The following is a 14,259-nucleotide window of genomic DNA, read 5'->3' as shown; positions in this document are numbered from 1 at the left end:
GGGACAACAAATTTACATCTCTACACCGTAAGAAAAGAGGTTTTACATTAACATTTGAACTTCCATTTTGGTTCTTCAGTAAAGCAAAAATTTCTATGGCTTTGGCCTTTTGCTGCCTCAGTATTAGAGTTTTAGTTCACTGGGAACTTCTGAAGTGAATTTTCAGTAATAGGAGATATTGCACTTGGCTTTGCACCTCAGATCAGTTTTGAGGTAAGGAAACTGCATTCCTTCCAGGTTCAACTGAATAGAAAGCTTTGTTTAGGAAGCACTTCAAGTATGAATGGACTGTCCCTAGGGTCAGATTAGAGGTCATCCAATGTAAAATCCTCCAAAACCTCTTTACTGAGGTACTGTACAAGCTCTCAGCATTGCCTGGATAACTCTACAGATATTTTTGTGTTGCATTCCACTGCTTGTTGATATACACAAGCCTTTAGAGGTTTGACATTAATTATTGATAGATGTCTTTGGATTTACTTTCCAGAAATTCTTCATTTTGTGTTAAAGGCCAGTAGTGATAAGAAATTTTTAAGAAGCCTAAATGAAAATCACATTTTGCAAGACAGTTTGTGTGTATGTTTATTTCAAACCCATTTCATCGAAAGCAGCATCTTTGAATCAGTCTTCTCAATTTACTTATTTCTAACCTGTTTTTTAGTGTTTTTAGAAAAATAAGCTACATATTCATGGTAAATACCTTAATTTGCAACAAGAGCAAAACATATGGAAAATTTATCATGTAAAAATAATGATGGTGGTAATGAGATACCATCTTAATACCACTCTATTTCAAAGTAGCTACCAGAATCATATATGAGAAACTTTATGTTGTGTCATGTTTAGTAATTAAAATCTTAATTTTAATTTCTGCAATCAAATTTTAATTTTTTCCCCTTCAGTGTCAAAACCTACATGATTCAGAACACCTGACCTGGCTTATTGTGAATCATGTTCAAGACTTGATTCATCTGTCCCATGAGCCTCCAGTGCAAGATTTTATCAGTGCTGTTCACAGGAATTCAGCAGCCAGTGGTCTCTTCATCCAGGCCATTCAGTCACGCTGTGAGAATCTTGCAGCTGTAAGTTTAACTTTTTGACTTCTTGTAAAGAATAAAGTCACTTCATGTCAGCATAAGTTTAACTGATAAGTATGCAAAGTTTGACATTTCTGGGTCATTTATCAACTTGTAATTTTATTTTTAAAGTCACTTACTTAAAAATGCAAGCAGCAAACCTTATATTAGCAACTTCAGCATTAGATGTGTTCCAGTCCATCAAATCTATGAATTCAGGTGGAGATGGTTAAGCTGCTTTTCTTCCTTAATGGTTATTTTCCCACATAATCAATATTTGATGGGTAAATTAAAGCTGTAACTTTCAACTTTGACTTCAGTACCTTAGTAGTGTAAATAGCAAACTAACTATAGAGGCAGGAGTAGGAACCAGTTCATCTTCATAGGCCCTGGCAATATGAAAATGGTTTGTGAGCTCATGCCTTCCCCATTGATCTGTTCTGAAAGTTGCAGCCACTTGGTGAGGGAAAATCACCAAGAAATTCAGGCTATTATTTGTCTTGATTATTTTAGTTTACAAATTAAAAGGAGGAGATGATATTTTGTAGGGATATAAGGTTGTATGCATCTCTCTTAATCATGGGAAATTTCATTTGCTGGACTTTCTCTAGAAATAATTGTGATTAATGTGATAATAATCTAGAGATAATTGTGCCACCTGCACCCTGAGTAGCTTCAGTGCTGTTTCCTATCTCTTTCCATTGTCTCTGTGTAAATCTAGGGCAGCTTTAAAGTTATGTGATATTAGCCTGGGCTTCACTAGCTGGGAATCAGCAGAATGAATTAAACTGAATATGTTTTAGTGGAAGAGGTAGTCACTATGTGAAATGTTTAGTGATTATCAGGAAAGACAGTAAAATTCAAATAGCTGGTATTAACACTGCTCTAAACCAAGATTGGTTTCATGAGTCAAACTGGTTTGTCTCTGTGTTTCTCCCTTTAGAATATTTATGCTGAATTGGTGTTTATATTTAACAAAAAAAGAAATAAAAAAAGTTATTTGCACGTCCTTTTGATCCTCAGTTGCTGCTGCAGGATCAAAACATATTCTTAATATAGGCTCAGAAAACCCCCCAAGGATTGTCTGGATTTCTGTACTGTCACATGTCTTGACTATGCACATGTTCCTGCCTTCTTCCAGAAAGAGATGAATCTTTTCACTCTTATTTGAAGCTTTTTGCAGTTTCTTACTTAAATCTGTAACTTCTTTCCCCTAAAAGTTTTGCTCCCTATGTTTTGTTTCCTTGTATAAGAGTGAGCTTTTACAGTTACACATCAAACAACTTATGGTTCATATTAATTAAATGGCCCAGTAACTCATTCACACAAAGACGATTATATTGATCAGGTAGTTTTTTCTGAGTGTCTTTCCCTCTAAGATCTTTGTATTCTGAACTGATTGTAATTTTTTGTGTGTTTCTCTGTTCCATGCTGAACATGAAGCCCACAACCCTGAAGAAGACCTTGCAGTGCTTGGAGGGAATCCACCTGAGCCAGTCGGGGGCGGTGCTGACGCTGTACGTGGACAAGCTGCTGTGCACGCCCTTCCGCGTGCTGGCGCGCATGGTGGACACCCTGGCCTGCCGCCGCGTGGAGATGCTGCTGGCAGCAACTCTGCAGGTACACTGCAATCCCTGCCTGCCCTGGGAGGCACTTGGGGTGCCACCAGGCTTGTCAGGAGCAATGGTTTAAAGGACATCAAAATATGGTTAAGTGATTTCATTTGACCAAGTTCGTTATTTTCTATAGAGATGCATGAATTGTTGGAACCCAGGACATTCCTCTGACTGCCCTGGATGGCTTGAGACCCTGGCAAGGGGCTCAGAGACCTTGGCACAGAGTCAAAAACACCTGTGCCTTCGATTTTAGCCCATGGAAACGATTACCAACTTTGTGTGAAGAGTTACAAGGCACAAACAAGAGTTTGAGTAGAATAGTAGTTAATTTATCACAGACCGAAAAAGTAGAATTTTGGGGATTTAGAATGGGGCTTCAAGGGGCAAGGTGGAGGAATCTGGGCGTGTCCTGTCCTCCTTCTTCCTGTCCTCCATCTTTTGCTGTGATGGTGACACTTCTAGATTGGTTTAGAGTAGAGACAGACTGTTAGATGATAGGTATTGGAAAATTATTGTAAATGAAGTACACGTAATTCTTAGTATAAAAAGCTAACACCACCCCAAGGGCGGGCAGTGTGCCACAAACTGACCTGCCGGACAGATCTCAGCAGGTCAGAGAAGGAATGTAGTAGATAAGAAAAAATAAACAACCTTGAAAAGCAGAACCGATGAATTTCGACTTCTTCAGTCATGGGGCTGGGAAAGAAGAGACTTTCTAATACCTGGGAGCCATTTCAAGCACAGAAACCCGAGAATGAATATTTACTTTATTTCTCTTTATTGTTGATCTGGTAAAAGTATTTTTGGGGTTTTACCTCTATCTGTCCTCTGAAATTCTTGTGATTTTTTTCATATAGAATAGCATTGCTCAGTTACCAGTTGAAGAACTGGATAGGATTCAGGAGTACCTTCAAAACAGTGGATTAGCAGCAAGGTAAAAAATACCAACAATACCATTAAAATGTCAAACTAAGTAATGTTCTAATATAAATTGTGTTAATTCTGTTTTCCCACATTTTGGCTTTTTTCCTAGAGGTCAGATAGTGGGTTGGTTTGGGGACTAAACTGGGATTAAAGCCTCTCATAAGATGCTGGCGTGTTCTGGCCCAAGGGGCAGTTGTGCTGGCTGAGTTGAATTTGCAATAAGAACTACTTAAGAACTGAAGCAAGCTCTACAGGGTTGCTTCAAATTCTCTTTCCTGCATCCCACTCACTATTTAACTTTTGAGAGACAGCAGCTGCAAATTAATTTCTTGACAAAATGGGTTTTGCTAAAGCAAACTTTATTTTCCTCAAACTTGCAAAATATTGTCAGTTCAAGCTAAATGGGCTTGGGGTTTGTTTAGTTGGTTTTTTTTCCTCCCAGAATACTGTGTTAAAAGTTTTAACTGTTTAGTCTTCTGGCTGTTTAAACTGCTTGTATAAAAAGGAGCAAATTACTAATTTTTTAAAAAACTTCTATTTGATGTTGGAAAGATTCTTCTTTACTTTTCTTGTCATTGCTGTTTGAGGTTAATATCTGTTGACTGAAATCAGTAGGGGAAAGAAACTAAAATGCGAGACTGCAGTAGATCAATAGTATGTGCCTACATAGGTAATGTTCAATTTAATAAGGGAAAAAAATTAAAAATTACTTTGTACAAGTTATTGATAGCAGTAGTGGAATTTGAAAAAAAAACACAAAAAAAACCTGAACAAAAAAAAAAAATCTGGCACTGATATAAATCCAGAAACTGGAGTTTTTAGTACAGTGAGGGATCATTTTTTAAAATAGAAGTATAGTTTTAGTGGGTTATTGGTTAGCATCTGTTAAAATGTATTTTCTTGTAGTCAAATAATCGGTACACTAACTTTGACTCTTCTTACTCATTAAAAGATGTGCTGGATAAAGAAAGCTGTATTTTAAGCTTAGGTATATCACTAATTTTGACACTAAATTAAATGTAAATCTTTATTTGTTGATAATGCTGAGTTAATTAATTTTGGCCTCTGATACCTGAAGAAAGTTTGCATCATGTGACTGCATGTATCTAACAAAAAAGTGAAGACCCTACTGCTTTTCTGTCCTGGGATTGGAATTGAGTCACTGAATGTCTTTCTATTTTAAATTATTTACAAAGCTGAGGTAGCCCTGTGCTGATGTGTTCTTCTGTTTTCAGACACCAAAGACTCTACTCACTCCTGGATAGGTTTCGTCTCATGGTAGCTCCAGACACAACCAGTCCCTCACCTCTGGTCACCTCACACCCACTGGATGGAGAAGATCAACCACCTTTAGAGAATGTAGTTCTAGACAAAGTAAGATTATATTTAGAAAGAATCACTAGAACTGCCTTGGCTATAAAGAAGCTTTATTCTTTACAAAATATTTAAATGCAGCTTATTTTTACTGTGCAGTTAATGCTCTCAGGATTGTCCTATTGTATCTCAAATATAGATCAGTGATTAATTTCATGTGTATTGGCTGACTGTTGAACTTAGGATGGATGATTAGCACAAACATAGATGTTTGTTATATCGACAGTGCTGTGAAAAATTTACCAAGTTTAGTTTCTTCGTTCAACTTTAATAGAAAGATTTATATGCAGTTCAATAGAGACAGCTAAATCTTGTTTTCTTGATGTGTTTTACTACAGTTATTAGTTTTATTCATTTGCTGAAAGTTGTTGGCTGTCTCTTGGAAGTTAAACATTGCTTGTTCAGTTTGTCCTTCTCAGCTTTAAATTACTTTCAGAGAACAATCAAGAATACTGAAATGTTTCTGTCTTTCATGAACTTAGACATGTTTATTTCCAAGAGAATTGGAAGGCTAAGAGCAAGTCTTGGGGCCTTCTGTCTTCCTTTTTTCTAGTTTGTCCCATGGTACAAATAATTTCTCCTTTTCATCTCTCCATGTTCTATAGTGATACACAGTGTTAGGAAACACGTGTAACTGAGATGGCAAAAATTATTTGATTAGCTGGAAGTTGGGATGAGTCTGAGCAGTCACTGGCTTAGGGGAGATGTTGAGACCTGCTTGGACAGCAGGAGAAAATGCTGTGCCCAGAACCCATTTACCCATAGCTTTGTCTTCAAATTACCCCAAAAATCTCCTTTGTCTGTCCCTGTAAATTCTAAACAAAAGTAGTTTTTGTGCTTCCCCTACAACTTCTGCGTGGTTCACAGAATCATAGAATATCTTACATTGGAAGGGATTCATAAGGATCAATGAGTCCAACTCCCTGCTTCTCACAGGGCTACATAAAAATAAATCCTATCACTAATAGCATTGTCCTGGTGCTCCTTGAACTCTGACAGGTTTAGTTGTGTTCTAATTAATTAGTGTCAGCAAATTGATTTGAATCTCTGAAAAAAAAATATAATTTACATTTATTATTTTTATTTATTATATGTATATATATATTTAATTTGAAGAGTTTTCTTCCTTCATTATAATATTGTTTTTTCTCTAATTAGTGTTATATTTGTGTGACTATTGAGTGTCCCATGCCTTTTTTCTAGATTGTCTGGTCAGGTTTAGGATCCTAATACAAGTACCTGCACTCTATATTAAGATGACTTTTTCCTCATTTCCTGTCCAGACCTTATGGAAATAGACAGCTTGTCACTGAACATTCATTGGTCCAGTTTAAGATGTTCCATTTCCATTCACCACTTGTTTGTTTTGCCTTGCTTTTTAATTTAAGGGTTTTGGTTTTTTTTAAATAATGTAGCCTATGAATGTCTTAGACATGCAATGCTAATGAGCAGTTCTCCCTCTGCCCCCATGTCCTGTGTTGTTTTCTGGAAACAAGTATGTAATAAATTTCCATTTTTGATCGTTGAAGGACTGGTATGTGTCCCTGGTGCGGTCACAGTGTTACATCAGGTCTGACTCAGCACTTCTGGAAGGAGCAGAGCTGGTAAATAGGATTCCTCAGCCTGACCTCAACTCCTTCATGACCAGCAAGGTAACTTGGTCAGAGGAAGATGATGAAATTAGTTCAAGTGTTCCTATTGGTAGTATTAATAGATTACATTCTGAAGTGTTTGGATTCTTAAATGTAAACATTTCAAATTTGTATAATGCTGATAATATATACTGATAATACTAATTCACTTAATTTTGGAAACTAAAATAGTATATATTTGTGTAAAACAGTGGATATCTGTCTAGCAATGTTGCTAATAGTAACTTACTAGTAGTACAGGTTGAGTAGATAGAGTGGAAGCAAAGGTTTATTTATGTATTGCAATCAGAAAAATCCGATTTTACAGTTTTACATAATCTTGATTTACCATACAGTCTCTTCCAAGGCCAGCTGTTTCTGTCACCTCTTCAATATCTGTGCTGGATGACTTGCAGTAAGCTAGTAACAGGCCACAGACAGTAAATCTGGCATAAAGGGCAACTTGTATCTAAGGATGTCTTTTGTTCAAATTATCACCAAGATATTTGCTGCTGGTATGCAGAAATAATAGTAAAAAGGCTGTTTCTAAAAAGATACTTGATTTGTTTGAAAAATTATTACTTGAAGATTCCTTCACATATGTCATCCTTAAGCTTTATTCACACATTGTTCTGAAAATTTGGAATAAGCATATTGATTATTCTTTCCAAAATGGAAAATTCCAACTGGTTGGAATTGAAATTTGGAGCTAGTGTGGGCTAAACCATATTGTTACACCACAGCAGAGCAGAGGTGCTAATAATAAGTTAGTTAATCAATAAACTCTAAATTTACCTTCACATTAGTGTGTTAGAATAATACCACCAGTTACTTAGTTTCACTTTATAAGCAATTTTTAAAAATTTCCTCTTTGATTTCAGGAATTCAACCTAAGCTTGTTAGCACCTTGTTTAAGCCTTGGCATGAATGAGATCTCAAGGGAGCAGAAGAGCAGCCTCTTTGAAACAGCTCGGAGGGTAACTCTGGACCATGTGTCTTCTGCTGTACAAAACCTTCCAGCCAACCACCAGGTTTTTCAGCCACTATTGCCAACTGAGCCATCAGCCTACTGGAAAAAACTAAGCGACATCTTTGGTAATAGAAATAATGATCTTTTAAAGTTTATTCTCTCCTCTGCAAAGATACTTTACAGATGTCTTGTGAATACATGAACTTACTATTTAAAAAAAAAAAAATCAAGATACCTGGCATGAAAGTGCTTATGAAATAGTTCTGAAAAAGGTTTATTGAATGGAAAAAAATTCAAACTGCTAGATTTCATCCAGTCTTATTTTATAGGAGATGAGGTGATGTATCAGTCTATGATGACACTTTGTCGTGCACTGGCTCAGTATTTGTTGTTACTCTCAAAACTACCAGCTGGTCTCCGTGTTCCTCCTGACAAAGAGGGTGACATCCTGAAATTCGTAGTGATGTCAGTAGAGGTAAGAAACTACACCATAATTAAAGATGTGATGAAATGTTGGGAGAGGGAACAACTCTGATGTGACTGATGAGAAGGAAGGATGTGTTGCTGTTGCAGTCAGTGCTTTGTGTGCATTGTTTGTGTCACATATATTTCAGGATGGGAAAAAGTCTTAAACAGATTGCCACTGAGTAATTTTGTTTGGGGCAATTCTTTTGTCTTAACTGTAGAAATTTCTTCTTAGTGTTTATGTCTGACTTTTGCTAGTAAATCAGATTTGGGTTGTGGGACAAGGACAGCTTTATACAAGGAGAGGTTGATTGACTGATGGACTGCTGCTGGCATTTGGGAGAATGGGTCTTGCACTGATTTTTGGGGCACTTAACAGTGTATAGATAATTTTCTTGTACTTAAAATAAATAGTGTTTTCTCAGGGGAAAAAACCCAACATTATTTGCTACTAATACTTTACATTTTGCTGAGTTAAAAAAATTCACTCTCGGTTAGAAGTTCTGTTTTGAGAGTTTGCTATTAAGGGAGAACTTCTCTTTTTGTACAGGCACTATCATGGCATTTAGCGCATGACCAGATTCCATTAAGTGTAGATCTTCAAGCTGGTCTGGATTGTTGCTGTCTGACACTACAGCAGCCTAGTCTCTGGAATTTGCTGTCTTCTGCAGCTCATGTGACATATGCTTGCTCCTTAATTAACTGCATTAGATTCATCATAGAAGCAGGTGAGCGCCGTTTGATCAGCTAGGAGAAAAGTTTTGTTAATAGATTGCCAGTCATCATTGATCAAATGCTGTGTGTCTGGGATTTCCTTGGAGTTCTTATTAACAATTAGTTTGACACATTTAGTTTTTACTACTTTAATTTTCTGTTTAAAATTTAGTGTTTACTTTTGAACTTGGCAAATGCCTTGTATGTGTCAAACATTTGACTACTACGTGGTGTTGATTAAAAAATGGAATAAGAAATAGGTAATAGCTGTATCATTCAAATATGTTCTCCAATTCAGTTGCTGTGGAACCTGGTAATCAACTTCTGAGTCCTGAAAGAAAGAATACTTCAAAACCTTTAAGTGAGGGGGAAAGTGATTCAAATGTACAGAGTAAGTAAACACTGAATTTTGCTTCTACCCTGAACTTTCACTGAAGAAATATTTTTTGGTACCCTTTCCATTACTACTATTTTTAACAATGCAAGTTCATCTGAGACCTTATTTGTACTTGGTTAATGCCTATTAAATATAGGTTGCCATATTTTTACAGATATAGTTGCTTTTTCTTGAAAGTGATACGTTAATGCAGATTTTTCTTTTGGGGGTTTCTGTTGACTGTGCAGTATGCTACAGACTGAGCTTTTTAAAGTGTGGGATTTTAAATTTTAAAAAATAGTTTGTGTCCTTATTGTGGTTTTGTCCTTTTTAATTAACATACTCTTTTGTTAAGAATTTTTTGTGTTTCTGTCTTTTTAAATTATTTGTCTTTTGAGTGGTTTTGTAAAGCTGAATTTCTTTCTCTCCAACAAAGAAACAAAACACATAATTGCAGCATGTGAAATGATAGCTGAGATGGTGGAATGCTTGCAGACTGTCTTGTCACTGGGGCACAAAAGAAACAGCAGCATCCCTGCATTTCTCACTCCTGTCCTCAAGAACATCATCATCAGTTTAGCAAGGCTGCCTCTAGTGAACAGCTACACCAGAGTACCTCCCTTGGTATGTTTATTATGCTTTTCTTTCAGGACTTTAAAAGTTATTGAAAAACTTTGAAAACCAAACATGGTGCTGCATCTGAAGTTCTACTACAGTAGGACTTCAACCTTCAACTGGTTTGATCAATCAGTTTTCTTTTTGAATACTGAGTAGCAAACAAGATGGGCAAGGCCACTTCTCTGTTTCTCAGCACTCTGTTTCTGAAGGGATTTAAAAACATAAGTTTTTTGGTCGAAACTTTTTTGCCCCCTCTCTGAGGTATCAGTGTGCTTTTTCAGGCATCAATAGTATGTGCACTGTCTTCCTTAAATTCCATTTCAGCATCATTTCTGCACAATTTCTAAACTGAAATATGTGACAAGAACTTACCTGCTTCTATATCTAAACTTGGACCATAAAACTGGATAATTAATTTACAGTGGGAAGTATGATGGAAAAAGCCCTAAAATAACAATTGTGGTGTCCACTGTATATAAGTTTTGTTAGATGTTCCATCTTCCTTTGAGTATTTTTCTGTTTGGAGAACTACGTTTGTTTGCTGATGTCTTATTGCCTTTGAAGAGTGCCTGTATATTTAGAGCTGTGATATAAATACTAGATCTGGTTTGGGTAATTAAACTTTCATTATACTTCTTTAGGTCTGGAAATTAGGCTGGTCACCAAAGCCTTCAGGTGACTTTGGCACAGTTTTTCCTGAAATCCCAGTAGAATTTCTTCAAGAAAAGGAAATCTTTAAGGAGTTCATCTACCGCATTAATACACTTGGTATGTACAAAATTAAATGAATACACTTGGCTCTTATTGGGCATTTACCTGTGTTTTGAAATTACTGGATAACTGTATCTGAAACTGTTTGGTAACTTTTGTTGCTTATGTGGAAGACAGGTAATATTTCAGAGCAGGTTAGTAATGGTGTACATTTTGTTCAATGAAGAGAATAAATTACAGAAATAAAGGCAAAAGTTATTCCAGCTCATGGAGATTTCAGTGTGTTCTTGCAGAATGACCATTTGTTTTCTGGAGCATATGCTTGACAGTATGTTTGAGAATATTTTTCTCCCCCCCGCTTTTTTCTATTAATGCACAGTATAAAGTCCTGGGATAAGATACCTCTGTAACCTACCTTCAGCTCAGACATCAGATATTTGGGTTGGACAAGAAGGTCCTGAAAAAGTACTTCCCACCCAAACCATTCTATGAGTGTCTTAGCACAGTGTTTCCAGTCCTCTCCATCGTCTTGGAGCTGAAGGAGAGAAACTGCAATGTTGTTCTCTGCCATTCCCATCCACACCTAGCAGATCACAGAATAAGCTGAATTTTAAGGGACCCACAAGGATCATTGAGTCCCAGCTCCTGGCCCTGCACAGCACCATCCCCAAGAGTCACACCATGGGCCTGAGACTATTGTCCAAACATTTATTAAAATCCGTCAGGCTTGGTGCTGTGACCACTTCCCTGGGAAGCCTGTTCCATTACAAAAACCACCAAAATGAATAGGAAGTGGTATGAAACTAAACCTGTGGAAACAATGTACCTTTTTTTAGTGCTGTTCCCTGTTTAGCTTTGTATTGAGACATCAATGGCTATCTCTGAGATCTCTGAGTGTTTCCATAGGGTGGATCAGCCGTACTCAGTTTGAAGAGACTTGGGCTACTTTGCTTGGTGTGCTTGTAACTCAGCCCATTGTAATGGACCAGGAGGAAAACCAGCAAGAGGTAATGTATTCATTGTATTTTTAAAGGAAATTTTACTTAAACCAAGAAAAGTGTTTCTATTAATAAAACTGTAAAGCAGAAAAAAAGTGATTAACACTAAGGAATTTTTTTTCTATTTTGTATTTTCTTTTTCTCATATCCTAGTGAGACCAGACACATCCATCTTCTGGCTTAGAGCCTCTGCAAGCATGCAAATAGTGAGGAAAAAAATTGATGAAGCTGTTTCAACTCTTTATTAGTACATTACTCAACACAGTTTTTGGGGTTTTTTTGTAAGATTCTTGACCAGAAATTAGTTGACCTGAAGACGCATGTTCATGTGCCTTGCTCCCACTTTTAAATTGTGTTTTGGATATCTGGGCTTCTAGCTTAGGTAAATGTTCAAAATTCAGTGGAGAACAATTGGGGATCACAGCTGAAGAAATTTAGAGCAGAATTTTTGTCTAATTTATATAACAAACTATATGCATTTATGTACCAATTCCTATACTAAATATTTCTGTCCAAAGAGCAGCAACAAAACTGAGGCTGGGGCTAAGGGAGCTGAAGGTGTTTAGTCTCAGGAAGGAGGCTCAGGGGGATCCTCATCACTCTCCACAACTACCTGAAAGGAGGGTGTAGCCAGGTGGGGATTGGGCTTGTCTGCCATCTCTCAAATGAACTCCTTAGGTTGCACCAGGGGAGGTTCAGATTGGATATTAGGAAAGGAATTTGCACTGAAAGAGGGGTTAGGCATTGGAATAAGTTTCCCAGGGAGGTGATGGAGTTACTGTCTTTGTAAGTGTTCAGTAGGGATGTGGCACTTAGAGACGTGGTCTAGGGGTGATTATGGTGGGAGTGGATTAATGATTGTACTGTTGTAAATTTCAGTATGTTAATATTTTCTGAAATAAAAATAAAATTTTTTGGAAGTTGAACACTGGTTACCATCTTCTAAAGAGCGTCAGATGCATTTGTGGTCTGATGCTTTGTTTCAACAAGTAACTAATGGGTAGCTGCAAAGAAAGAGGCTAAACACTTTAAAAAAAGTTCTGAAATAGACATCTTGAGGTTTTAATGCTGTTTGGACAAGAGAAGGGTGCATGCAGAGTGACTGATGAGAAGAAAGGATGTGCTGCTGCTGCAGTCAGTGCTTTGTGTGCATTTTTTATGTCACATATATTTCTGCATGGGAAAAAGAGCAGGTGTCAGGCTTATTAACGATAAGTTAGTGAAACCTGACAAACTGATATTCAGAGCTTTTGGGATTTTTTTTTTAACAATTCAAATTACAGTGAGTTCATTTTACAGGAGGATACAGAGAGGACCCAGATCAATGTTCTGGCAGTGCAAGCCATAACCTCCCTGGTGCTGAGTGCCATGACCATCCCTGTTGCAGGCAATCCAGCAGTCAGCTGCTTGGAGCAGCAGCCCCGCAACAAAGCTTTAAAAGCTCTGGACACAAGGTATTTGTTTTCACTTGTTTTCAAATGCATAAAACTTGTGGTTAATACATAACAACAGCTGCTTAGTCTAGTTGCAGAAAAAAATATGTGTAGATTGTATTTTCTAAGTTAGAGTATGGATGGATGGATCTATTTACATACAAGTTGCATGGATTTAGCATTGTGAACCTGCTGACTTAAAAGATTATCTGAAAATGATAACATCTTAATAAAATCTAGTAAACAGCGTGCAGAACATATTTTTCAACATTTTCATTTCCCTGATACTGAAAATAAGCATAGACACGCAACATTACAGTGTGAGCCAGACTTGCAAAAAACTGTTAAAGGAAAAATCTGCTAAAATTGATTTCTCCTGGGCTTTTAGGTTTGGGAGGAAGCTAAGTGTTATCAGGGGAATTGTTGAACAGGAAATCCAGGCAATGGTGTCTAAGAGAGATAATATTGCTACTCATCACTTATACCAAGCTTGGGACCCTGTTCCATCACTTTCTCCTGCTACTACAGGTAAGTGCTTGTTTGTGGGGGGGAAGGGGAGACTGAATTTCTTTCACATTTAAAATGTGGGAAAGGTACTCTCAAAAGAATTTGAATTCCAGTTTGTGGAAAATTAAGCCATTTTCACGTGTGCTTTATTATGCACTTTTAAAAAAATGCATCCTGTGTTTCATTGCAGGTGCTCTTATCAGCCATGAAAAACTCTTACTGCAGATCAATACTGAACGAGAAATAGGAGATATGGATTATAAATTGGGACAGGTTTGTTAAAAGCTCAACTTTAAACTTGATTTTCATTACATTTCCTCCAGTTCTGAAAAATTAGTTAAGAAGCATTGCTTGACATCATATAGAAACTAAAAGCTCTGAATGATGCAGAGTAGGTCATAACTGGGTGTCTCCTCAGCTAGAGGCTGTGTTTTGCCTGTCATTTAAATGAAAATATGTTTGGCTTCTAAGATTCTTCTAGGCTGACTACTGGGGAGTTGAATGCACTTCTTTGCTATTTGTTTTTCTCTTTTGTGTATGTTGCAAGGTCTCTATACACTCTATATGGTTAGGAAATAATATCACTCCACTGAGAGAAGAAGAGTGGGGTGAGGATGAAGAAGATGAGAACGATGTACCTGCTCCTTCCTCACCACCTACCTCTCCTATCAACACTAGGTATCTTTTTTTTTTTTCCCTCACTTTTGAGTCAGGGATAAGGTTTTATTTCTTCATTGAGTTCAATAAGCTGGGTTTATAAATTGAGTGCTGTTAAATAACTGTATTATTTCAAATCAAGCATTTTAGCAGGGTTTAAGAATAGCTACTTGTTTATTGTTCCTTGCA

General features: G+C 37.0%; 1 protein-coding gene across 3 annotated transcripts in view; it reads left to right on the top strand.

The window, feature by feature from the left end:
- HTT (huntingtin) overlaps nt 1–14,259 on the top strand; it is an 80,873-nt gene that overhangs the window by 53,307 nt on the left and 13,307 nt on the right. For all 3 annotated transcript variants that reach the window (XM_074541638.1, XM_074541637.1, XM_074541636.1), the window contains 16 exons: nt 903–1,082; nt 2,520–2,696; nt 3,550–3,626; nt 4,852–4,990; nt 6,520–6,642; nt 7,503–7,716; nt 7,921–8,066; nt 8,607–8,784; nt 9,069–9,161; nt 9,583–9,770; nt 10,406–10,532; nt 11,382–11,482; nt 12,773–12,927; nt 13,295–13,434; nt 13,604–13,686; nt 13,961–14,091. In XM_074541638.1, the coding sequence (XP_074397739.1) occupies nt 903–1,082; nt 2,520–2,696; nt 3,550–3,626; nt 4,852–4,990; nt 6,520–6,642; nt 7,503–7,716; nt 7,921–8,066; nt 8,607–8,784; nt 9,069–9,161; nt 9,583–9,770; nt 10,406–10,532; nt 11,382–11,482; nt 12,773–12,927; nt 13,295–13,434; nt 13,604–13,686; nt 13,961–14,091 (2,252 nt within the window). The remainder of the gene's footprint in view (nt 1–902; nt 1,083–2,519; nt 2,697–3,549; nt 3,627–4,851; nt 4,991–6,519; nt 6,643–7,502; nt 7,717–7,920; nt 8,067–8,606; nt 8,785–9,068; nt 9,162–9,582; nt 9,771–10,405; nt 10,533–11,381; nt 11,483–12,772; nt 12,928–13,294; nt 13,435–13,603; nt 13,687–13,960; nt 14,092–14,259) is intronic.

This window comes from Zonotrichia albicollis, chromosome 5 (genome assembly GCF_047830755.1).
Source record: "Zonotrichia albicollis isolate bZonAlb1 chromosome 5, bZonAlb1.hap1, whole genome shotgun sequence".
NCBI classification, from domain to species: Eukaryota; Metazoa; Chordata; class Aves; order Passeriformes; family Passerellidae; genus Zonotrichia; species Zonotrichia albicollis.
This window is presented reverse-complemented; position numbering and strand designations above follow the sequence as displayed.